At 45.1% G+C, this 24,055-nt stretch overlaps 1 protein-coding gene across 2 annotated transcripts in view; it reads left to right on the forward strand.

Annotated features, from left to right (window-relative positions):
• Nucleotides 1–24,055, forward strand: part of st6gal2a (ST6 beta-galactosamide alpha-2,6-sialyltranferase 2a) — a 157,550-nt gene that overhangs the window by 121,853 nt on the left and 11,642 nt on the right. For both annotated transcript variants that reach the window (XM_038818876.1, XM_038818877.1), the window contains exon 6: nucleotides 15,258–15,432. In XM_038818876.1, the coding sequence (XP_038674804.1) occupies nucleotides 15,258–15,432 (175 nt within the window). The remainder of the gene's footprint in view (nucleotides 1–15,257; nucleotides 15,433–24,055) is intronic.

The raw sequence follows: 24,055 nt of genomic DNA on the forward strand, positions 1-24,055 counted from the left end.
TGTGTGGAGTCTGCACGTCCTCCCCCTGTGTGCGTGGGTTTCCTCCGGGTGCTCCGGTTTCCTCCCACAGTCCAAAGATGTGCGGGTTAGGTGGATTGGCCATGCTAAATTGCCCGTAGTGACCTAATAAAAAAAAGTAAGGTTAAGGGGGGGTTGTTGGGTTACAGGTATAGGGTGGATACGTGGGTTTGAATAGGGTGATCATGGCTCGGCACAACATTGAGGGCCGAAGGGCCTGTTCTGTGCTGTACTGTTCTATGTTCTATGTTCTATGTACTCGTTGCAGTTTAGAAGGATGAGGGGGGATCTTATTGAAACTTACAGGATACTGCGAGGCCTGGATAGAGTGGATGTGGAGAGGATGTTTCCACTTGTAGGAAAATTAGAACCAGAGGACACAATCTCTGACTAAAGGGACGATCCTTTAAAACAGAGATGAGGAGGAATTTCTTCAGGCAGAGGGTGGTGAATCTGTGGAACTCTTTGCCGCAGAAGGCTGTGGAGACCAAATCACTGAGTGTCTTTAAGATAGAGATAGATAGGTTTTTGATTAATAAGGGGATCAGGGGTTATGGGTGAAGGCATGAGAATGGGGATGAGAAAAATATCAGCCATGATTGAATGGCGGAGCAGACCCAATGGGCTGAGTGGCCTAATTCTGCTCCTATGTCTTATGGTCTTATGGTCTAATTAGGGATGGGAAAGAAATGGTGCCCTTGTCATTGATGACCACATCCAACGAAGAAATAAAAATAAAATTCTACAGGCAGACATCCTACCCTCATTAGACACTCACAAAGCTGCTGTTTGAAGTCAGGGGTCACAGGTAACAAATATATTGGTAGAACTCGAAGATGACATTGCAAATTACAATGCAACCATTCACAATACAAACAATTAGCAAAAAAGAAAAACCTCAACTCAGCAGCGTCATAATCACTAATTCCTGGTTTATATTCATATTTTCAAGATAACATTTAGTTTTCAGAATTAAAGTGCTAAGCATATGATAAATGGAAATATTTAATTAGGAAGCGGATAAACAACCCTAATGTAAAGCAAATCAGCAAGTCTGGGTTAATGATGGTAGAACGTTAACCTGTGTTTAACTTGCAAGTCAGAGTTATGAGAAACAAAATCCATGAATAACCCATCTCTGGACCTGTAATAGAGCCAGGCCGCTTACCCTTCTGCCAATAAAATATTTAAATTAGTTATGTAGTTCCCAGATGAAAAGAAACCAGTTGATAAACAGTCGATGCTGTGAAGGCTGTTTCTACTTGTGGGAGAGTGGAGGACAGGAGGGTGTAATTGCAGAGTAAGGTGTCACCCACTTGAGTCAGAGATGAGGAGGAATTTCTTCTCTCAGATGGCAGTGAATCTGTGGAATTCTTTACTGCGGAGAGCTGTTGAGGCTGGATCGTTAAGTATGTTCAAGGCTGAGATAGAGAGATTCTTAATCAGTGAGGAAATCAAGGGTTATGGGGTTAAGGTGGGAAAGTGAAGTTAAGGATTATATCAAATCAATCATTATCTCATTGAATGGTGGAGCAGACTTGATGCGCATAATGGACTACTTCTGCTCCTGTGTCTGATTGCCTTATGGTAGTTCCTTGCTGGGATTTTGCAGCAATTCTGGGAAAGAGGGTTCCATTGGGAATTTAAATTATTCATATGGTTCACAGAATAAAAGAGGTTGTTTTAAAGGTAAGATAATTAGTTTGCATTTCTGTTTGAAACATGCCAAAGCATGCCGTCTTGCCATGGAGATGGGATGTGTGGGTGAGAAGATGCTCAGTTTAATTTATCTGGGTGTTTCTGACAGAAGGCAGGTGAAGATTTGGTCCCATGCAGATTGCAGCTCACTTGGAATTCGTGAGGGGAAAATGATCTAGACGTTTTGCCTAGTTTGGTGCTAGAGGAAATATTCGTCAGTGACCCTCACACTGAAAGATAGTGAACCTTTTGGCAGAAAGCAGATAGCTTGAACAATTAGTCTAGAAAAAGCATTAAAGAAGTTGTAGGAGCAGGCTGGAAAATACCAGTCTGTCCGTCAGGTCAAGAAAGTAGTGGGATTCTTGCAGAGAGAACGAGCTCTGGAAGTCTGAGTGACATCTGAAAAACTGAGGAGACATTGAAGTGAATTCCGGAGGGCGGTGCGTTGGTCCCTGAAGAAATGAATGAACTTTCAAGATTTTTGTGCGATCAGGGAACTCTTGGCAGGGGAAGTAAAAATAAAACTAGCTTCACAGTGTACATAGTTATACGCTATAGTGTTAAGTTAGTCGTAGCTGCTTTGGCTAATACTTTGTTTTTTAGAATATACACACAGTAAAGTTTGTTTTTGTGGAAAAACTTGAAACCTTTCGAAGTGGCTCAGTTAACTGCTAGGGTGTTTGAATTTCTCATTAAACATTAAGAGTCTCTACAGGGATGGTAACAGCAGACTCCAGTGGTCGCGTAAACACCCATTATTCAGATCACTCAACACCAGGTATAATTGGGACTAGCATAGACTTTGCATCTTTCACCCATTTCTCTGTGAGAGTTGCAATTAGACCCTACAGCTTGTGCAGAACTCCCTTTTAAATGCTTATTTTGAGTGTGAATGCTGGATACCCATCATCGTTCGCAAATGAAAAGATGCCAATCACTGGATACCTATTGAAAGTACTGCATGAGAATTTAAGCAGCCGAATCAATGGTTCACCAATATCAACACCAGTTTTCCTTTTGCCAATTATCTGTTTTTGGCAAGAAATTGGACAATGGCAGTTAAAATCCCTCCTCACTTTTTTAGTTATCAGCGATTAAAATCTGCAAAATTTTGCCTTGATCCCCAAAATAATTTTATGACCTTACAGTACATCTCCAGTTTTCAATCCTCATTGGTTGCTTTGCACAGTTGACACCAACACAGAATGATTGTCCATTTCTAGATCCATGTGTGGGATTCTCCATTGCACAACGGCAAAATCTTAATCGGGCGGAGAATCGATTCCAATGCTGGAATCGGGGCCGCGCCATCAGGATGCGCGCCACGTGCAGTCATAATGCCATTGGCGCCTCATCGACCAGCCCACTCACGATTCTCCTCCCCCGTTGGGCCGAGCTCCCAACGGCGTGGGACACGTGTGCTCACACAAATCGTGAACCCAGCGTGATGACTGAGGACTGTGACCCGTGCCGCCACACTCAGCCGGGATCCATGCCTCTGACCGGGGGGGGGGGGGGGGGGGGGGGGGGGGCTTCTGCAAGGGCTGGGGGAACTGTTGGGGGGTGGCCAGGGGGTGGGCTGTGGGGTTGCGGATGGTGGGTTGGGTCCGTGCACGGCTGGCAGCATGTTGTACAATGCAACCGCTGCAGGTCGTCAGACAGCCATCCTCTGGCCATTTGTTTGGCACGGGAAGCGGGGGTTTCAGTCGCCGCCGTGCTAGCCCAAAACCGGTACCGGAATCGGTGAGTGGTTCACATTGATTTTGTTTCATGTAAACGGATTCTCCGTTTGAGCTGGTGCCTAGCCACAGAAACAGAGAATCTAGCCCTATTTGTTTACATTTCTTAATCAGATACGAGCTGACCTTCTATGGCATTACACTTGGCAATCTGGGGTCAGAAATACAGTTGTGGCATTAAGGTTCTGAGACAGTGAGGTGAGTTGTACGCTTTTGAATGGGGTATGGGGCCAAAATCCGGCTGGGAAGTCCTCAGTTTGTCAACTCCAACCCATTCTTTAAAAACAGTGAATAAAGCATTTTGCAGCCAATTACGGCAGCTGTTCAACTACATAAGGGAAGGGTGGACAGCGCAGCCGATCGAGGCTCCTGGGTGCGACGTCCAAGGAGAGAGGGGTCAGCCATGGACCAGAGGTCGATCATGGTCACCCATTTAAAGGCATCCTGACATAGCACTGTAACTAATGGTCTGGAAGCAGACTTTCCAAGAAGACTTGGAAATCTATTGAACTATTGGAGCAGCAGCAGGTAAGAGCTTGTTTTTATATTTTGACGATTATTGTACCAGCAGCGTATTATTCGGGGCCTTCCAGGAGAGGAAAGACCATTTGAACATTTGAAAGAACTGTCCCATTCCCCTTAAGAATAACAAGCATTTAAGAAAAGACTCAAATTCTATCCTTTTACTCTCTGTCTCTCCGCTATGGCTGTAAGGCCACCATAGAGAATGGAGGGAGTGCCTGTTGTGGGGCCCCTGTGAATCCTCCTCCAGCTGTGAGAAATCGGCGGGAGGTTCTCATGCCTACGGATGAGAAGAGGGCATCTCCCAGCCAGACAAAAGTAGTTTGGATAGAGGTTACAGAGGTAGTGAGCAGCCCTGGGGTTGTCAGAAGAATATGGCTACAGTGTAGTAAAAGTCTCAATGACCTCTTATAATCTGCCAGGTGACCGTGTAACCATTTTGCAGATGCACCTATATGTGAAGGTTTGATGATGTGATAGGTGTCAAATGTGGGATCATCTCATATCTTAGTCAAGTACACAAGATGGCGTAGCAGACAGGCCACTCTGCGTGGTCCTGGGGTATTCTGGGGTGGGGGAGGTTTATAAACTGCAACCCCTGTTAGTTAGCAGTGATAATTAAGAATTATTGGCCAGCGACAAAGGACATATTGGCCACACAGTTTAAAGCGTGATTTTTCCACAGAAGATTCATTACAATGGCCCTTTTTATTTGCAGGAAAAAAGGACACATAATGCCCAAGAGAGGGCCAGGACTGGAGATGGTCAAACAGAACATGGTAATTTTCACCCCTCGAGAGGAGGAACTGCTAGAGCTGTCTGCGGGTCAGTGGATAAACACAACTGGGCAAGGCGAGACTAGAGGAAAGACCCAAGGTGTTGAGACTCCATGGGTGCATTGATCTTTCCTGCAAAGATAGTGCTGAAGGGGGTGAGGAGAATGGAAACTGGGGTAGGTGATGGGGAGGCAACATTGATGGATTTGGATTTTGGAGGCTGGCAGGCTTTGGGAAGGAATGTGTGCCTCAATGTTAGAGGGACTGGTATTTAAACCCTGGTTACCATCTCCCAGTGGTTTCAATGTGTGGTTTTTGGAGGCATGTCTCTCTGACATCATCTCGAGTGATGACGGTGGCTTTCATACCCATGTTTGTTTCACTCACAGGTGAAACAACTGAAGCTGCAGCTACCAGCTCTGAGGGAACAATGTTAACCTTTGAGGAGGAGGAGGAAACCTCAGAGGGTGCAACATCACATCCTTGCTTCACACCTAGCATCAGCGCAGAAACATGCACATTGGTGGGTGTGCGCAATACGGTTATAAGGAATCCACACATTGATGCAAGGACAGCACAGCCTCATTGCAACCTGTCAGAGACTGAGATAATACAGTTCTCTGGCGATTGGAGGAGTTTTTGAGGCCACCTAGATGCTGAGCCCCAACTGATGATTAACCTCTGGGGTCATCTGCGAGACAGCAAAAGATGGACGTACAGTGCGAGGTACGTGGATATGTGGCAGAGATTCCCGAACTGCACGCACTGCCACAGACAGTGGAGGAGTCCATCCAGAACAAAGGTGCTGCGATCATCTATTCTTCAGATTGCATGGCTTCCTCCATTCTAGAGATTGGAGACTGTCGTAGAGGGTCAAACCCAGCAGCTCACTGAGGGAATACTGGGTGTACGCTTTGACTTGCATTCCATCATTATGTACCTGAGCTCCAGTGTCAGCCAGGGTGAGAGGGGGATGAAGCAGCAGGAATCTCAGTCAGGTCCTGGTTACTCTCAGGAAAACAGGGAGGACCAAATGGACCTCATGTTGCCATCAGGGGGGATACCTCTCCGGGTGCTTCTGATGGGAACAACCTTTTCTCTATCCCTTTGCCATTGACACCATTGCCTCATAGTGCCATGGTGACAGATAAGCCTCTTGTCAGTGTGCAGGACACTTCCATCACGCTGGGGCTCTCGCGGCCTGAGGTGAATAGAGGATGCCTGCCAGGTCGTCCTAGGCAAAGGGACAGAAATGTCAGGAGACTGCCTCCAGCACATCTGGCAGTGAGGGGGAAGTATCATGCTGCAGCATTCAGAAAATACTTAAGACAACGCCTCATTATTCACACATGAAAAAACGAAATGAAAATCGCTTATTGTCACGAGTAGGCTTCAATGAAGTTACTGTGAAAAGCCCCTTGGATGATTGCTCAGTTTCATTAGGTCTGAAATGTTTTGATTTATTGTCCCATTAAATAACAGTAGGGGATTCTCTGTCAGCCGGCGATGGAATCGGGAAACGTAATTGGGCGGAGCATTGCGTTTGACGCCAAAATCACGGAGATTGCCATTTTCAGGCCAAATGGCAATTCTCCGATGCTTTGACAGCAGCGTCAATGCGTTCCACTCCGTACATACAGTAAACACCGTTGGCATATCATTTGCAGTCTGACCCGATGTTCTCTGCCTCCATGGGGGAATTTTCTGGCAGCAAGGTTCACTTGTGCTTTTAAAAGTTGTAAAACAGGTGCCATGGCTGCTGAGGGAGAGATGGGGGGGTACGGAAAGTTTCCAACATCGCCATAGTTTACTGACAGTTGTGCCGCTGGCCGGGAGGCTTCTGCCAGGGCTGGGTGAAGTAGCGGGGAGTGGCCCGGACGTGGGCTGTGGGATCGAGGTGGACGGGCAAGGAGCACCATTGCTGCAGCCTGCAAGGCAGCCATGTAGCTGTGCATGCCGCTGATGGCCCACTGTGAACTTACTGCCACTGGTCCTATGGGTGACACCTCAGGCCACCCTCCCTAGGTGCCATCTGGCCCCAGCGAACCCATCAGGAGGATGGGTGCGCTCCAGCGCAACCAATGCCATCTTGTTGGCTGGGATGGTGTGTGGGGAGTGAAGTGTGTATATGCGGCTGCAGCTTGTCGGCCTCCTGAGTGTCAATCATGAATCCGGTGAATCCCACACTGTTTCTCATTGGAATAGATTGTGTTCCACGTGACTCCGATGCTAACCCCTCCACAGTAGCTGAATCAGTACAGGTGCAACACCAGTTTTGCTTTCGTGCCTCAGGAACAGAGTACCCGCCCCTGTCCTTTGCACTTGAGGTTCCAGCTGCATTCGTGTTTAATGTTTGTGATGTGCTGGTTTTGGTTTGGATTAACAACATGGGGATTTGTGCTCATGTGACCCCTTCTGATAGGCCTCATTTGGTGCCTTTATATTCGGACATGTATTGGGGCCTTGATAAGTGGGAAATACTAAGAGAAAATGAGGAAGGCCGATCATGTTGTAGTTGAAATTACAGATTGCAAATTAGAAATTTTAAATATTCGTGAATCTCGCATCTGCCTGATATCCAAAGTATCTTGTCCAGCTGGCTTATCATCCTTATCATCAGACTCATCTCCAGACACCTCAGCAGAAGATGATGCTCATTCCATTGGATCCTCCACTGCCAGGGCTTCCCCTTTCTGGAGCACCAACTTGTGTACGGTACAGCATATGATGACCCTGGGTGAGACTCGAGCAGGAGAGTATTGAAGATCGCCACCTGGCCAGATCAGGCAATGAAATCTCATTGGTGGAATTGTGGTTCTCATTGTAACTCCTCTCTGGATCAATGTGCGAATTTCCGACTGGGGTCATTAGCCATCGTTTCAGAAGATATCCTTTGTCACCCAAAAGCTACCATCCAAGGGTTCCAGTCTACAGAACATCCCTGGCTCTGCTAGAGTCTTAAGTGTGCAGGTATCATGACTTCTGGCAGGATAACATTCAACATTCACATTAATGGGATGGTACAGCCTTTTATGTTAACAAATGATGGCTCTTCTGATGCATTTCAGTTGCCGCATGTGTGCAATCTAATACCCCTTGCACCTCCGGCTCTGTCTGCCTGACTGGTGTTGTCATCGCTAGATGAAAAGAACTCATGGACACACCTGAAAAAAGCATCTGTAAAAGCCTTTATGCAATGGTGGGCTGCCAGCTGAGATATTCCACAAATCTCATCAGGTGATGCCTGGGAGGACCGTCAGGCAAAATATTCAGGAACACTGTGATCTTCAATGGGCCGGCTTTTCCAGCCTTTCTCACTGGCAGTGACCCCTCCCACAGTGGAATCCCCAGCGGCAGGACGGGAGAGCCATGCAAACCACCATAGACATCTGAGGGACCGGAAGATCTCGCCGGCGGACAATGGCAAACCACCACCGCTGCCGGGAAACAGTGGAAATCCCATCCAATGTTCACCATTGAGGCATTCTCCCCGGCCATTAACACACACAGTCATGTGACTGTCTCCCTGTGGAGACATAATCTTCATGGGCACTGCCACTCTGACATGGAGTTATGTCAGATGATAGGATACGCTACTGGAAGGATTGCGCTTCTGCCTGCTTCCTGCTGTGTCTCCCCGCTGCAGGTTCTTACTCCGTAGCAAGGTCCACAACTGCCAGGGCCACAGCACGCATTAGTCCTTGGCCACCTTCCCTCCTTCTTCTCCTTGAGCTTCACTTTCTCACTGGAGGAAAATCCTCCTCCCGAATGTCCATGCCCATGGGGACACCGATCTCAAGGTCCAATACTGGGGTGTAGGACATTCACTTTACAACTGTCTCTCAGGACCCTTCCCTGGCAAATATCTCTCATTAGAGAGACAAAATGATAAATACTATAACTTGCAACACTCGCAAATGTAAGCTACTTTACCCGCAGACTCTTCTGCTAAAGTCAGCCATGATCCTGTTTGCAGCCTTTTTATTCACCTTTGCAATTCCATTTCATACTTGGCGTGACTCCCTGTGATTGATTTTCCCCTGCACTCACTGAAACATGGCACGGACCATGTTAAATATTCATCTACTGGCTAGTTTGCAAGCTGAATTGACCATTAAGTTTTTTAAATTATGATCAGGCCAGCCGGTAATTAAGATATGATTGGGGCTGTTGTTCTCCATTCCTCACACTCAATGTAGTCAATTTTACAGGAAATCAGGACACGGTAGATAAATTTAACCCCAATCCCGCTTACGTAAACTTCAGCGTCATGACATTGGATCATTCACCCAAAGTCGTCATGCCAACCTCTAATGATATGGAAGCCGGGCAGATAAGAGTTGAAGGTTGGGGGTTTTCTGAAGCTAACTGCTCAACGAGCCAAATAAAGGCCCTGAAGGGAACTATCGTAAATCTTGCTGGCATTTACGATTTACGATAATTCCCTTCAAGGCCTTCAGAAAACCTCCAATCTTCAACTCTTTGTCATAATAGCCACTCATGTATATAATGAGGTGTAGACAGGCAGTGATTAACACACAGGATGACCAGTAAGCACACAACACAGTGCAGCCAATCACCAGACAGGACACTACCACTATAAAGCCAGAGGGCACTAAGTTTCCCGCTCTCTCTGGACCCAGCCACTGAGACAGTCAGAGTCCACGAGCTAGCCAGTGCAAACACCATGCGGTAGCTAGTAAGTCTGGTCAGGCTACTACTAGGTCTCCAGTATAGTGTATAGTGTTGACCCACAGCTGAATATGTTTATCAGTTCTATCGTTGAATAAAACAGTGTTGGATCCTCTCCAGTGTTAGAGGTCTGTTTCTAGCTTCCCTGCATCAAGTGCAGTCCACATCAAACCAACCTGCCTAACACATCACTCTTATCTTGCCCGGTTTCCATATTATTAGAGGTTGTCATGACGACTTTGGGTGAATGATCCAATGTCATCACACTGAAGTTTACGTAAGCGGGATTGGGGTTGAATTTATCTATGGTGTCCTGATTTCCTGTAAAATTGACTACAGTGAGTGTGAGGAATGGAGAACAACAGTCCCTAATCAGACCTTGTACCTTCTCATTTTCCACCTGTTACATGGCCACATAACTTAGTGCCACCATAATTTTTTATAATCCTGCAAGAAGGTTTCTCATATTTTTGTGACTGACAGGGTTGTAAATGCCAGCAAGATTTACAATAGTTCCCTTCAGGGCCTTTATTTGGCTCGTTGAGCAGTTAGCTTCAGAAAACCTCCAACCTTCAACTCTTATCTGCCCCGTGAACATCATCGAAAGCATTCACTTTAAAAGGTTACAGTGCTGACAGTTCACTGATTGACTCCAGAATAATGAATAGAAATACAAAATGTGATATTCAGCAGCCCTGATTTATTTTGAGTTATTCTCTCTTTCTGCAACTTAGTTTATTGAATTGGAAGTTTTGTTAGAGATCACCTATTACTACACGGTTTCACAAAACATGGTTAGAGAATGAGGAAGCTTTATTCAGTCACTGCTACCTGTGATTTGAATGTTTGCTCTTCAAAGTCAAGTCTGCTCATTTAATCGATGGATGAAAATTGTAAATAAAGTCATAAATCTCATTGGTTACCCAAGGCCCAACTGAGGCCAGGGCTACTACATGAAACAGGCCCTGCGAACTAGAAAGAGGCCTGGCTTTTCATTAATCTATGGCTGGATCTACCAGTCAGATTGCAGCATGCCGCTTTTCGGGGGCCGGGTAGATGCCGGGAGATCTAATGCGAATCCCGTCCATTGTGGGCAGGATCACTTTATGACAAATCTGCATTTTAGTGTGAGACAGCTAGTCACACTCGAATATCCATTCCCGAGATCAAATCAAGAAATGGGATCTATCCCCATCACCTTGGAGACCTTGGTCGGGTGCCGTTCAGTGCTGGTCTCCATGAACAGGGACCGGATGGAATGGAACTTGTGGGTATGCCCATGGGATTGGAGGCCCCCAGATGCATGCCCTCTATGAAAAGTGCTACCCTGGCACTGCTAGTGCTATCTGGGTATTTGGCACTGCCAGACTGCCACCCAGGCAGTGCCACCTGGATGCCAGCCTGACACTGACAGGTGGGCGGGGCACTGCCAGACTGGCACTGTCAGAGTGCCAAGCTGGCATTTTTCACAGTATTCCAGGTGTGGTCTAACTAGTATTTTGTATAGTTTTAGCAGGACTTTCCTATATTTTATATTCCATTCCATTTGAAATATAGGCCAACATTCCTATTACCTGCTGCACTTGCATGCTAGCTTTTTGTGATTTATGCACGAGGTCCCTTCAATCTCTCTGTACTGCAGCTTTCTGCAGTCTTTCTCCATTTAAATAATATTCAGCTCCTTTATTCTTCCTTCCAAAGTGCATAACTTCACATTTTCCTGCATTATATTCCATCTGCCAAGTTTTTGCCCGCTGAATCTGTATCCCTCTGAAGACTCGTTGTGTCATCCTCACCCACTGCCTTCCAACCTATTTTCATGTTATCTGTAAACCTGGCAATAGTGCATTCACTTTCCTCGTCCACGTCATTGTAAATAATTGTGGCCCCAGAACAGATCCTTGTGGCACTCCACCAGTTACAGGTTGCCATCCTGAAAATGCCCCTCTTATCGAACTATCTGACTTCTATCAGTTGGCCAATCCTCTATCCATGCTAATATACTGCCCCAACACCATGGGCTGCTCCCAGTCCACTCTGGCCAAATCATATCTGATGTTATTAAAATCAGCCACCCCCATTTTAGAATGTTCTCTTATTAAGTAGCCTTTTGTGTGGTACCTTATCGAACGAAACCCAATTCAAACTCTGCATCACCTGACTCAGAGGTGGGAACATTACTGCTGAGCCAAAAACTCATCCACTAATCCAGCTGGTAGTTTCTTCAATTTGCCAAAAGTGCATTGATGAGCAAGCACCATACAATTACTTGGGTAGTCATTAACAAATCTTAAACTATAGAGCCAATTCAATTTTTTTTTGTTCAACTTACAAATCAAAATGAATAGCACATCACACAAATGGGACACAAAGACATTTCCCCTTTAAGACTTTTGCCTCTATTCCATAGTCCCATTCGTCATGTAACATTTTCCACTTCCCCTGTACTTTAGGCTATATTCTACAAGCACATCTCAATATACCAGCTGTTAATAATAGAAATTCATTATACCCATTCATAATTTTAAAATGGCTTCTTGCATATTTTGAGAATATTTTAAAATGTAGAGAATAGTAATCATGGGAAATATGAATACCACTTAATATCTTAAATGATCCATATTTACAAAGTAAGCAGGATCTGTTTTGTTAAATTGAAATAAACGCACCTAATTTAAGTTATCAAATAAGGTGCTGACAAAGATTCATGACTCACAGCTGATGCTTTCTATTGTCGCAGGTAAAATAGGGGCATAGTGGACTAAACAGCTGGCTTGTAATGCAGAACAAGGCCAGCAGCACGGGTTCAATTCCCGTACCAGTCTCCCCGAATAGGCGCCAGAATCCTGAAGGTTTCTGGTCCAAATTTCTAGCCATAGTAGAAGGATTACTTTTATTAATTAATCAATTCATTTTTCTTTATTAGTCACTCCTGCTCCTCCTGGCCCACAAGCAGTGCTAGAAAAGCAATTACCTGCTGCATTTGGCAGCTTCTGTTTTCATTTACCTGCTGGGTTTCCTGAGCTCTGGGAAAATTGGCCCATTGCTGATAAATTCATATCAGCCTCTCAGTTGCACTGTTACAGCCTCCTTTAAGTATTACTTTGAAATATCCCCCCCCCCCCCCCCCCCCATCAACACTCTCCTTCCAATTGTGGGGATGGGTTTAATATTCATCCCATTAAGTCTGAAGTATTTAAATAAAACAGTTACTGATCTTTCCATTGTAACTAATGCAAATATATCAGTTACGTGAGGAGATCAAAACTGTACACAACACTCCAGATGTGGTCCAACTACAGCCGTGTACAGCTGCAGCAACACTTCCCTACTTTTATGTTCTAGTCCCCTTACAATAAATGCCAGTATTTCATTTTCCATCCTAATCACTTGCAGTATTTATATGCCAACCTTTTGTGATTCATATACCTCTGCACCATAGAGTTCTGCAGTCCCTCTCTATTCAAATAATAACTACAGGCAGAATTTTGCCATTTTTTGGCAAAGTACCCTCTCAGGTGGGAAAAATAAAGGGTATCCGGCAAGTGGTGTTATTGGGTTTACCCGCCATATTTTTAAACTGATTGAGAAAAAAAAGTAAGAGGCGGGTCCCATGACATCATGCTGCAACTTTGGTTTTTAAAACATAAAAAAATAGAAACACCCCTCTCATCACTCCCCCACTCCACCCCCAATCCTCAGGGTCGAACTCCCGCACACCCCCCCCCCCCCCCCCCTGCTAAGGAACACCTCCCCCCACCCCCCCCCCCCCCCCCCCCCCCACCCCCTTAGCACTGCCCCCTATGGGCTGCATTCACCTGTGCACCTCTGGTGGGTTCTTCCCACTAGGAACATAGTCCCCAATGCTATGAAGGGTCTTAAAAATTTGACTTAAAAATTCCACACACCTCTACAATAGGCCTTAATAGGCATTTAACTGGCTCATTTGGCAGCCTTCCATCACAACGATACTAGCTCCAGAGAACTGAGTCGGGGCAGAAGACCGGTGATGCTGTGCGCCCATGTACCTTGCTGTTCGACCTCACATTGGGGCTAAACGTCCTGTCCCAAAGATCTGCGATCTCAACCTTATATATATTCCATTATGCAGTGGCATAGTGGTATTGTCACTGGATTATTAAACCAGAGATCCAGGACAATAATGTGGAGACCAGGGTTTGAATCACACCACGGCAATTGGTGCAATTTGAATTCAATAAAAATCTATAATCGAAAAGTTTAATGATGGCCATAAAACTAATTGTCAGACCTATATGTGACTCCAGACCCACAAAAGTGTGATTGACTATTAAATGCCTTCTGAAATGGATCAAGGGCAATTAGGGGTGGGCAATAAATACTGGCCCAGCCAGTGATGCCCACATCCCCTGATTGAATTTTTTAAAATGGAACATGCACAGCTGTCTGGCCAAAGAATTCCCAAGATTCACAATCGTTTGTGTGAAGAAATGTCTCATTTCAGTCCTCAATGATTTAACCCCGTATTAGACTGTGCTGTAGATTCCCCATCCAGAGGAAACAACCTCTTTCACTGTCTACCCTAGCCTTCAGATTCTTATACGCTTCATTGAGGTCATCTCTCATTCATCGATTCTTTCCCCATTACCTACTCAAAAAACTCAACTCACTGCTCCTCCCGCTCTCCTGCAGTCCTGCTCTTGGGTTTGGTTTCATCAGCTGTCGCCTTTCTCACCTTCCCCAGGTCCTCTCTAATATGATTGCCTTTCGCCCCTTTCACAGGTCCGCTCTTGGACCTAGTTTTATCGTGGTTCGCTCCTCTCAAACTCTTTCTTTCCGCGGTTATCATGAATCCAGGTTATGTCAGAGGACAGGATGACAATTGGACCAAGATAGCACCAAAAGGAGAAGAGTGGAGGAGGAGAATGAAGGGGTATGCCAGATGGAGGAGAGGAATAGAGGGTGCTAGCTAAGGAAAGGGGCGGGGATGCAGGCAAGGAGCTGCAGAGGAACAACCTCAGTATGGGAAGTTGATAAAGTAATACTTGTGCTTGGAAAACCTTACTGACAGGGTGGATCTGATTGTACTGGCAGCATATTTTGGACACTGTCTTTTCCCAATACTCAGGACCTCACTGCAAACAGTGCATGACTTTTATACATATTGCACAAAGGCACAAGATGCACAGATCTTTGAAGAATGTTGGTGCGCTTCAGGACTTGCAGTAGATGGCACAATTCAGTCAGGTTAAAAAAAATTCTCCCCTATAAATAAGAACTTACACTGAAAGACAAACATAGCTGTAGCATAAAACTGATAATCAAAAAGTACGTTATACTGACGGAGAAGAATAGTTTAAGGTAAATGGACAACATAAGGGATAGGTTTTCTTTATCTTTTCTTGAACATTACGTGTCACTTAATGAAAATCAAATCTATTTTGTTCTTATGTTGATGTAATTATGAAGAAGTGCTGTCCACTTGAACCCCATATACTCCAGATATGATTATACAAAAATGAAAACAAAATGCACAGGGCAGGCATAAATATTACTTGATTCTATTGAACTACCATAAATATATGCTTTTATTATTTAGGATGATTAACAAATAATCGTAGTAATTATCTGAGATTTAACCATGTCATGAGCATTTGGTCTACAAGATCAATAGAAATTGCAATTTTTTTTCTGACTTCTGATTTTACATAAAATAGTTTATTGCTTTGTTTGTCAGTTTTGTAAATGATGAGAATAATAATAAAGAGTCTTCTTTCTCTCTGTCATTGAGAGTGAGCTATTTAATCTCCTTTTAATGCACTCTGCTCCTCAGTGGTACAAGAAACCAGATTACAACCTGTTCATGCCCTATTTGCGATATAGAAGAAAGAATCCTGACCAGCCTTTCTACATTCTACATCCAAAATTTGTCTGGCAGCTTTGGGATATTATTCAGGAAAACACTCAGGAAAAAATACAGCCAAACCCTCCCTCCTCTGGCTTCATTGGTAAGTCTATCTTTCCTCGTTTCGATGCAGTTTAATTGTACAGCAAACAAGTACAGTTGAGCATTCCTTTTCCGAAATTCCAAAAACCCCCCAAATTTCAAAATCCACACTTTTATTCGAGCACCAACATGATGTGACGAGTCCTGGGCCATGCACAGGTTCCAATGCACTGCACATGCACAGGTCCCAAAGCGCTGCACGTGCACAGGTCCCAAAGCGCTGCACATGCACAGGTCCCAACACACTGCACATGCACAGGTCCCAACGCACTGCACATGCACAGGTCCCAAAGCGCTGCACATGCACAGGTCCCAACGCATTGCACATGCACAGTTCCCAAAGCACTGCACATGCGCAATTTCCAACACGCCACACATGTGTAGTTTCCAACAGGCCATACATGTGCAGTTCCCAACGTGCTGCAGATGCACATTATATTCCAAAAACCGGAAAATTCCCAAATCTGATACACATTCGGCCCCAAGTATTTCAGATAAGGATGCTCAACTTGTAATGGAAACTCGTTTCTTTGCTAACGGAATATACCTGGAATTTAAAAATTATGACACAAGTTCAAATATCGTTAGATACAGAAAAAAATTAATTTGTTTTGAAAAGTGACATGAACTTAATTGCGGACACTATACTTCTGTTGAAGGAAATCAGCGAGATGATATATTTAAGCACAATTTTTCAATTCTCCCAAAGCATATAAATTGTTCTGTAGAAGCTAATATTGTACCCTCATTCAGGAAAGAGCAGATTGATAAACCAATTGACCATGGACCGGTTAGTCTAATCTCAGTTGTGGACAAATGCTCAGAATTAATAACACAAAATAACATTGATATGAATTTAGAAATGCGTAGTGTAATCAGCAAGAGTTTATCAGTCAAGGCATATTCAACAATTCCAATTGAGTCTTTTGCACAGGTAAAGAGTATGAAGAAAATAAAGTGTATGAACGGGAGTAACTGGTCTCATTGCATCAGACTTGGTGACGCGCCAAGGCTGTTGAATCTCCGTGACGCTTGAGACGTCTTGTGAGATTTAACCGAACCTTGCGAGACGTGGTGATCTGGATCTTGTCCTCACTGGTCGTGATCCAGATCTGCATATTTAGATGAGCCATTAGGCTCACTAACGTGGACCAGTTGTAGCAGCACCTGGGGGAGTCTCCCAGACCTTTGGAGACCCCTGGGTGATCAGGTTCTGTGCAGGTTGGTACCCTGGCACTCCGGCTGGCAGCTGGGCAACTTGGCACTGCCAGTATGGCACAATGGCACTGCCACCTGGGCACCCTGGCAGTGCCATTCTGGTGGTGTCTGGGTGGCACTGCCATTGTGCCAGGCTGGCAGAGATGGCAGTGCCATGGTGCTGGCTTGTCTGTGCCAGGGGTCAGGCCCAGGGTGTTTTGCCCTTAAAAGGTGGCATGAGGGAGGACTCGAAGACCCAGGAAGAGGTAGGATGAATGCAGTGGGGGGTCTAGAAGCTGAGAGGGATTCGAAAGATTGGAGCTGCCTTTATAAATGGCGGCCCAAAGTACTCATCCTGCAGTGGCGAGCTGAGCTCGTCAGTGCAGAAATTATGTAAGTGCAGCCTCGATGGGGAATTCTTCACTGAGGACAAAAAAAGAGTGAAGTGCCATTGAATAAACAACTCTGCATGGGCTGACGGGATCCTCTGCGAGATAAGTTGACAATTTTGGATTGGGGAGGTTGTTGGGACTCCCTCTGCAGTTTGAATGAGGGATTTAAAAAAGTGCCATTGAATAGCAGGATGTTCCCAACGCTGCAATGCAGCTATACACCCCACTAAACATGCCCAAAAGCGGATTCTGATTTTCTTTCCCCATTAAATTCCACCCCATATATATTTTTGAAGAATTGAACAGGGTGTCTCACAAGAGGTTTTATAGAAAAATTCAGTCATATGGTGCAAAATAAATGCAGCAACATAAATTGCTAATGGGGGCTGGTTTAGCACAATGAGATAAACAGCTGGCTTGTAATGCAGAACAATGCCAGCAGCGCATGTTCAATTCCCGTACCAGCCTCCCCGAACAGGCGCCGGAATGTGGTGACTAGGGGCGTTTCACAGTAATTTCATTGAAGTCTACCTGTGACAATAAGCTACTATTATTATCATATTGAGACCATCAGCACCAGATTTTACGTTCCACATGGGCCTCTCCCCATTCTACTTCTCTGAACCTGATCAGCGCTTCCATCTATTTCCTTCTCACATGTGTTTATCTCGCTTCCCCTTAACAAAATATGCTGGTCACTTCATTTATTCACTGTAGTCGCAAGTTTCTCCTGAATTCCTTACTGTTTTGTAAGTAACTGTCTTGGGCAGGATTCTCTGATCTATTCAGTCAGCCCACCGATTCTCTGGCCGGATGGGCTGTAAGAAAAGAGCCAAGTCCTGCCGGCGACATTCTAACCTACTCTGAGCTGGCGGGACCTCGCGTGTAAGGGTCGGGTGGCGGCCTTTGGGTGGGGAGAGGGGGTCCGATCCTGGGGGGGGGGGGGGGGGGGGGGGGGGGGGGGGGCTCCGATGACCCCGCGATGGCCCGTGATCGGGGTCCACCGATTGGCGGGCTGGTCTCTGTGGCTGGGGGCCTCCTTTCCTTTGCGCCAGCCCCTGTAGTCCTGCGCCATGTTGCGTCGGAGCCGGTGCGTTGAAGGAGGCCACTGTGCATGCGCGTGTTGGCACCGGTGCCACTGCTCATGTCCTCGTTGGAGCATGCGCGGATCCCACGGCGTATAGTTCGCACTGGGATCTGCAGCTGGAGCAGCACAAACCGCTGCAGTGCTGTGCTGGCCCCCTGGAGGGGCCAGAATTAGTCGTGGGAGTGGCCCGTTCACGCCGTCATAAAATGCGACGCCGTTTACGATGGCGTGGACACTCTGCCGCGGGATTGGGGAATCCCGAACCTAATATTTATGACACCTAATTTTGGACCCCTTCACAAATGAAAACATTTCTATGTTAACCCTGTCACGGCTCTTTAAAACTTTCAAGATCTATTAGGTCAAGCCTCAGCTTCCTCTTTTCTGGAGAAAACAGCTCAACCTGTTCACGCTTTCTGGATAGTTATAACCTCTCAGTTGTGGTATCTTCCTTGTGAATCTTTTCTGTAGATTTTCCAGTGCCTCCATGTCCTTTTTTCTAAATGATGGTCATTGTGCACAGTTCTGGCCAAGTACAGTCTAGCCAAGTTCTATATAGGTTTAACATAGCTTAACAAACCTTAATCAAAGTCCTCAAGAGAAAAACGAAAAAATAAGGAAAGAAATAAAAACCCACTTTGTATCGATGCTTAATCAAATGAAGAAATATTTGATTTCATAAAGGGAATGCAGTACATAAAGTGTGTGTGTATTTTTGAAGGATTCAATAGGGTGTCTCACCTGAAGCTTGATAAAAAAAATTCAGTCATATGGTGAAAAGAAATGCAGCAACATGAATAGAAAATTGACTGATGGATGGGAGATGAAGAATTAAGATAAATGGCTGTTATTCAGACATGAAAAGGGTTAGAAGTAATGTGATGCCGGGGCAGAACTGGTTCTTTATTTTCTCCCATTCTGTGTATAAATGATATATAAATGGGTATTAGGATCTCAATCTCAAAATTTGCTGATTAAACAAAATTCTGATGTTTGGCACATAGTGAGGAGGGACTGTAAAATGCTTCAGGAAGAAAGATTAAAGGAATGTCAGACAGATCGCAAATTCAAGTTAATGTAGATAAGTACCAATATCCTGGGGGGGGAGATTTGCTAGTGCTCTTCGGGGGGGTTTAAACTAATTCAGCAGAGGGATGGGAACCTAAATTGTAGTCCCAGTGTACAGGATGTTGAGAGTAGTGAGGTCAGGGATAGGGTTAAAAGTTCGAAAGAGGGCACCGGCAAGCAGAACGCTGGTTTGAAGTGTGTCTACTTCAACGGCAGGAACATCCGGAATAAGGTGGGTGAGCTTGCAGCATGGGTTGGTACCTGGGATCTCGATGTTGTGGCGATTTCGGAGACATGGGTAGAGCAGGGACAGGAATGGTTGTTGCAGGTTCCAGGATTTAGATGTTTCTGTAAGAACAGAGAAGATGGTAAAAGAGGGGGCGGTGTGGCATTGTTAATCAAGGAAAGTATTACGGCGGTAGAAAGGACGCTTGAGGACTCGTCTACTGAGGTAGTATGGGCCGAGGTTAGGAACAGTAGAGGAGAGGTCACCCTGTTGGGAGTTGTCTATAGACCTCCGAATAGTTCCAGAGATGTAGAGGAAAGGATTGCAAAGATGATTCTCGACAGGAGCGAGAGTAACAGGGTAGTTGTTATGGGGGACTTTAACTTTCCAAATATTGACTGGAAATACTATAGTTCGAGTACTATAGATGGGTCAGTTTTTGTGCAGTGTGTGCAGGAGTGTTTTCTGACACAGTATGTAGACAGGCCAACAAGGGGCGAGGCCACATTGGATTTGGTACTGGGTAATGAACCTGGCCAGGTGTTAGATGTAGGTGAGCACTTTGGTGATAGTGATCACAACTCGGTTATGTTTACTTTAGCAATGGGCAGGGATAGGTATATACCGCAAGGCAAGAATTATAGCTGGGGGAAAGGCAATTATGGTGCTATTCGGCAAGATTTAGGATGTATAGGATGGGGAAGGAAACTGCAGGGGATGGGTACAATCGAAATGTGGAGCTTTTTCAAGGAACAGCTACTGCGTGTCCTTGATAAGTATGTACCTGTCAGGCAGGGAGGAAGTTGTCGAGCAAGGGAACCGTGGTTTACTAAGGAAGTTGAAGCACTTGTCAAGAGGAAGAAGAAGGCTTATGTTAGGATGAGACATGAAGGCTCAGTTAGGGCACTTGAGAGTTACAAGTTAGCCAGGAAGGACCTAAAGGGAGAGTTAAGAAGAGCGAGGAGAGGACACGAAAAGTCGTTGGCGGATAGGATCAAGGAAAACCCTAAGGCTTTCTATAGGTATATCAGGAACAAAAGAATGACGAGAGTAAGATTAGGGCCAATCAAGGATAGTAGTGGAAAGTTGTGTGTGGAATCAGAGGAGATAGGGGAAGCGTTAAATGGATATTTTTCGTCAGTGTTTACCCTGGAGAAAGACAATGTTGTCGAGGAGAACACTCAGGTTCAGTCGACCAGGCTAGATGGAATTGAGGTTCAAAAGGAGGAGGTGTTAGCAATTTTGGAAAATGTCAAAATAGATAAGTCCCCTGGGCCAGATGGGATTTATCCTAGGATTCTCTGGGAAGCCAGGGAGGAGATTGCAGAGCCTTTGTCCTTGATCTTTATGTTGTCTTTGTCGACAGGAATAGTGCCGGAAGACTGGAGGATAGCAAATGTTGTCCCCTTGTTCAAGAAGGGGAGTAGAGACAACCCTGGTAATTATAGACCTGTGAGCCTTACTTTGGTTGTGGGTAAAATGTTGGAAAAGGTTATAAGAGATAGGGTTTATAATCATCTTGAAAAGAACAAGTTGATTAGCGATACTCAACACGGTTTTGTGAAGGGTAGGTCATGCCTCACAAACCTTATTGAGTTTTTTGAGAAGGTGACCAAATAGGTGGATCAGGGTAAAGCTGTTGATGTGGTGTATATGGATTTCAGTAAGGCGTTTGATAAGTTTCCCCACGGTAGGCTATTGCAGAAAATAAGGAAGTATGGAATTGAAGATGATTTAGCGGTTTGGATCAGTAATTGGCTAGCTGAAAGAAGACAGAGGGTGGTGGTTGATGGCAAATGTTCATCCTGGAGTTCAGTTACTAGTGGTGTACCGCAAGGATCTGTTTTGGGGCCACTGCTGTTTGTCATTTTTATAAATGACCTGGAAGAGGGTGTAGGAGGATGGGTTAGTAAATTTGCAGATGACATGAAGGTCGGTGGAGTTGTGGATAGTGCTGAAGGATGTTATAGGATGCAGAGGGACATAGATAAGCTGCAGAGCTGGGCTGAGAGGTGGCAGATGGAGTTTAATGCGGAAAAGTGTGAGGTGGTTCACTTTGGAAGGAGTAACAGGGATGCAGAGTACTGGGCTAATGGCAAGATTCTTGGTAGTGTAGATGAACAGAGAGATCTCGGCATCCAGGTACATAAATCCCTGAAAGTTGCCACCCAGGTTAATAGGGCTGTTAAGAAGGCATATGGTGTGCTAGCCTTTATAAGCAGGGGGATTGAGTTTCGGAACCACAAGGTCATGCTGCAGCTGTACATAACTCTGGTGCGGCCGCACCTGGAGTACTGCGTGCAGTTCTGGTCGCCACATTATAGGAAGGATGTGGAAGCTTTGGAAAGGGTTCAGAGGAGATTTACTAGGATGTTGCCTGGTATGGAGGGAAGGTCTTACGAGGAAAGGCTCAGGGAATTGAGGTTGTTTTCATTAGAGAGGAGAAGGCTGAGAGGTGACTTAATAGAGACATATAAGATAGTCAGAGGGTTAGATAGGGTGGACAGTGAGAGTCTTTTTCCTCGGATGGAGATGACCAACACGAGGGGACATAGCTTTAAATTGAGGGGTGATAGATATAGGACAGATATCAGAGGCAGTTTCTTTACTCAGAGAGTAGTAGGGGTGTGGAACGCCCTGCCTGCAACAGTAGTAGACTCGCCAACTTTAAGGGCATTTAAGTGGTCACTGGATAGACATATGGATGAAAATGGAATAGTGTAGGTCAGATAGGCTTCAGATGGTTTCACAGGTCAGCGCAACATCGAGGGCCGAAGGGCCCGTACTGCGCTGTAGTGTTCTATGTTCTATGTTCTAAGTACGAGGTTCAAAAAAACAAGAAATTGAAGCATATACTTAATGGTAACTCAATGAGGATGTGGATGAACAGAGAGACCTAGGCATTCAAGGTCCCAAAAATCTGAGGACCCTTATTAAAGCCACACACAAGAAAGCAGCAGCTTGTTTTGGTAGAATGGGCGCGATTTAACCCAAAATGATCTAAGACTGCTAGCGAGCGGGAACTTCTGCGAGCTTCCCGACGCTGAGCCTGGCAAGGCTGTTATTGCTATAAAACGTTAATCGATCCAATTAACGAGGCCCCATGGCCTTCTTGCTGCAAATCATGGTGCCTCCGGCTAATTTGCCAGAATCACGTTAGCCAGCCCCCCATTAACAAGTGTGAGCAGCACTTTAAATACTCCTGCACAGTCATTCCCACTCAGCTCACTTCCATGACACCCAGACAACCAGGCCCACGATTAGGCCATGTTGATCTGGGCAGACTACTGAAAGTGGTCGAGGCCAGACAGGATATCCTGTTCCCCCGAGCATCACAGAGGGTCAGCCACAGGGCAGCCACTGCCACCTGGGAGGAAGGCAGCGGCAGTCAGCTTGGGGATTGTGACCAGGAAGACCAGCACCCAGTGCCGCAAGAAGGTCAACGACCTCCACCGGGCCGCTCGGGTGGGTTTGCACCAGACACCCGACCATCCCAACCCCATACATACTCTCCCCCACCAAACTCCCCACCCCCATATTCCCCACTCGCCCATTCTCCCCATCCCCCCCCCCCCCCCCCCCCCCCCCCATACTCCCCATCCCCAAGGCCAGGGAATCGCGCCCAATATTTATTTGTATTTGGAATTCAGTGAACATACATTCGCGATCAAAATGCTTTGAGCAAAACACCATATACAGGAAAGAGAAAAGAAAAACTTTACCAAAAAAAAGGAAATTAACAATTCTTCGACATTTCACCAAATTCACCAGTTGTATTGGTTGCAATATAGTGCCAGGATTTTATGTTGCAATATAACATATTTAACGCTTTTAAAGGATTGCTTAATTGCATCAAATTGGATCAAATTATTTTACCGACGTGCGTACATTTTGAATAGCAAATACATTTCCCCCTTGGTTACTTTTGTTATGATGCACATGGAATGCATGAATATTGATTTTCACAGTAACTTCATTGCAGTGTGAATGTAAGCCTACTTATGACATTAATAAAAGATTATTATTAAATCATTTCAGAAATGGTATTACAGCTCTTTATGAAGACATTGCTGAAGATTACAGTAACAATGCTTATCAGCAAAGCTTTTCTTATTATGCTACTGACTACAGATAACATTACGGAGTGGTTATGTTCAATTATATTAATTAATAATATAGATTAGCAATCACCACATGTATATGTCATGTTTTTTTGCTAATTCTTCTCCCACCTTCTTCCCAATACTTGAAGCATTGTCTGCTTCGGGCATGTAATACAAGGTCCTGTAGGTACCACATTGTCTCTAGTGACTCTCCCAAATCACCCAGGAAAGTCAACAGCTTTATAATCTTGACCCACAGTGATGCTTACTCTTGAGATATGGATGTGAGGACCCATTGTTAAACTTGCATTCACATCCTCAGAATTTCCCCAAAGTGCTTTAGCATCAATGAACAACATTTGAAATGTAGTCATCATTGTTAAGTAATGAAACACAACAGCCAACTTGCACACATAAAGGTCCTTCAACAGCAACAAGAGAAATAAATTGTTAACCTGTTCAGCAATGTTGACTGTGGCAGAAATGTAGCCAAGGGTATCTTCAAAAAGTACTGTGAGATCTTTTACATACAGATGGGGCCTCAATTTAAT

Source organism: Scyliorhinus canicula, chromosome 14 (assembly GCF_902713615.1).
Source record: "Scyliorhinus canicula chromosome 14, sScyCan1.1, whole genome shotgun sequence".
In the NCBI taxonomy this organism is placed as follows: Eukaryota; Metazoa; Chordata; class Chondrichthyes; order Carcharhiniformes; family Scyliorhinidae; genus Scyliorhinus; species Scyliorhinus canicula.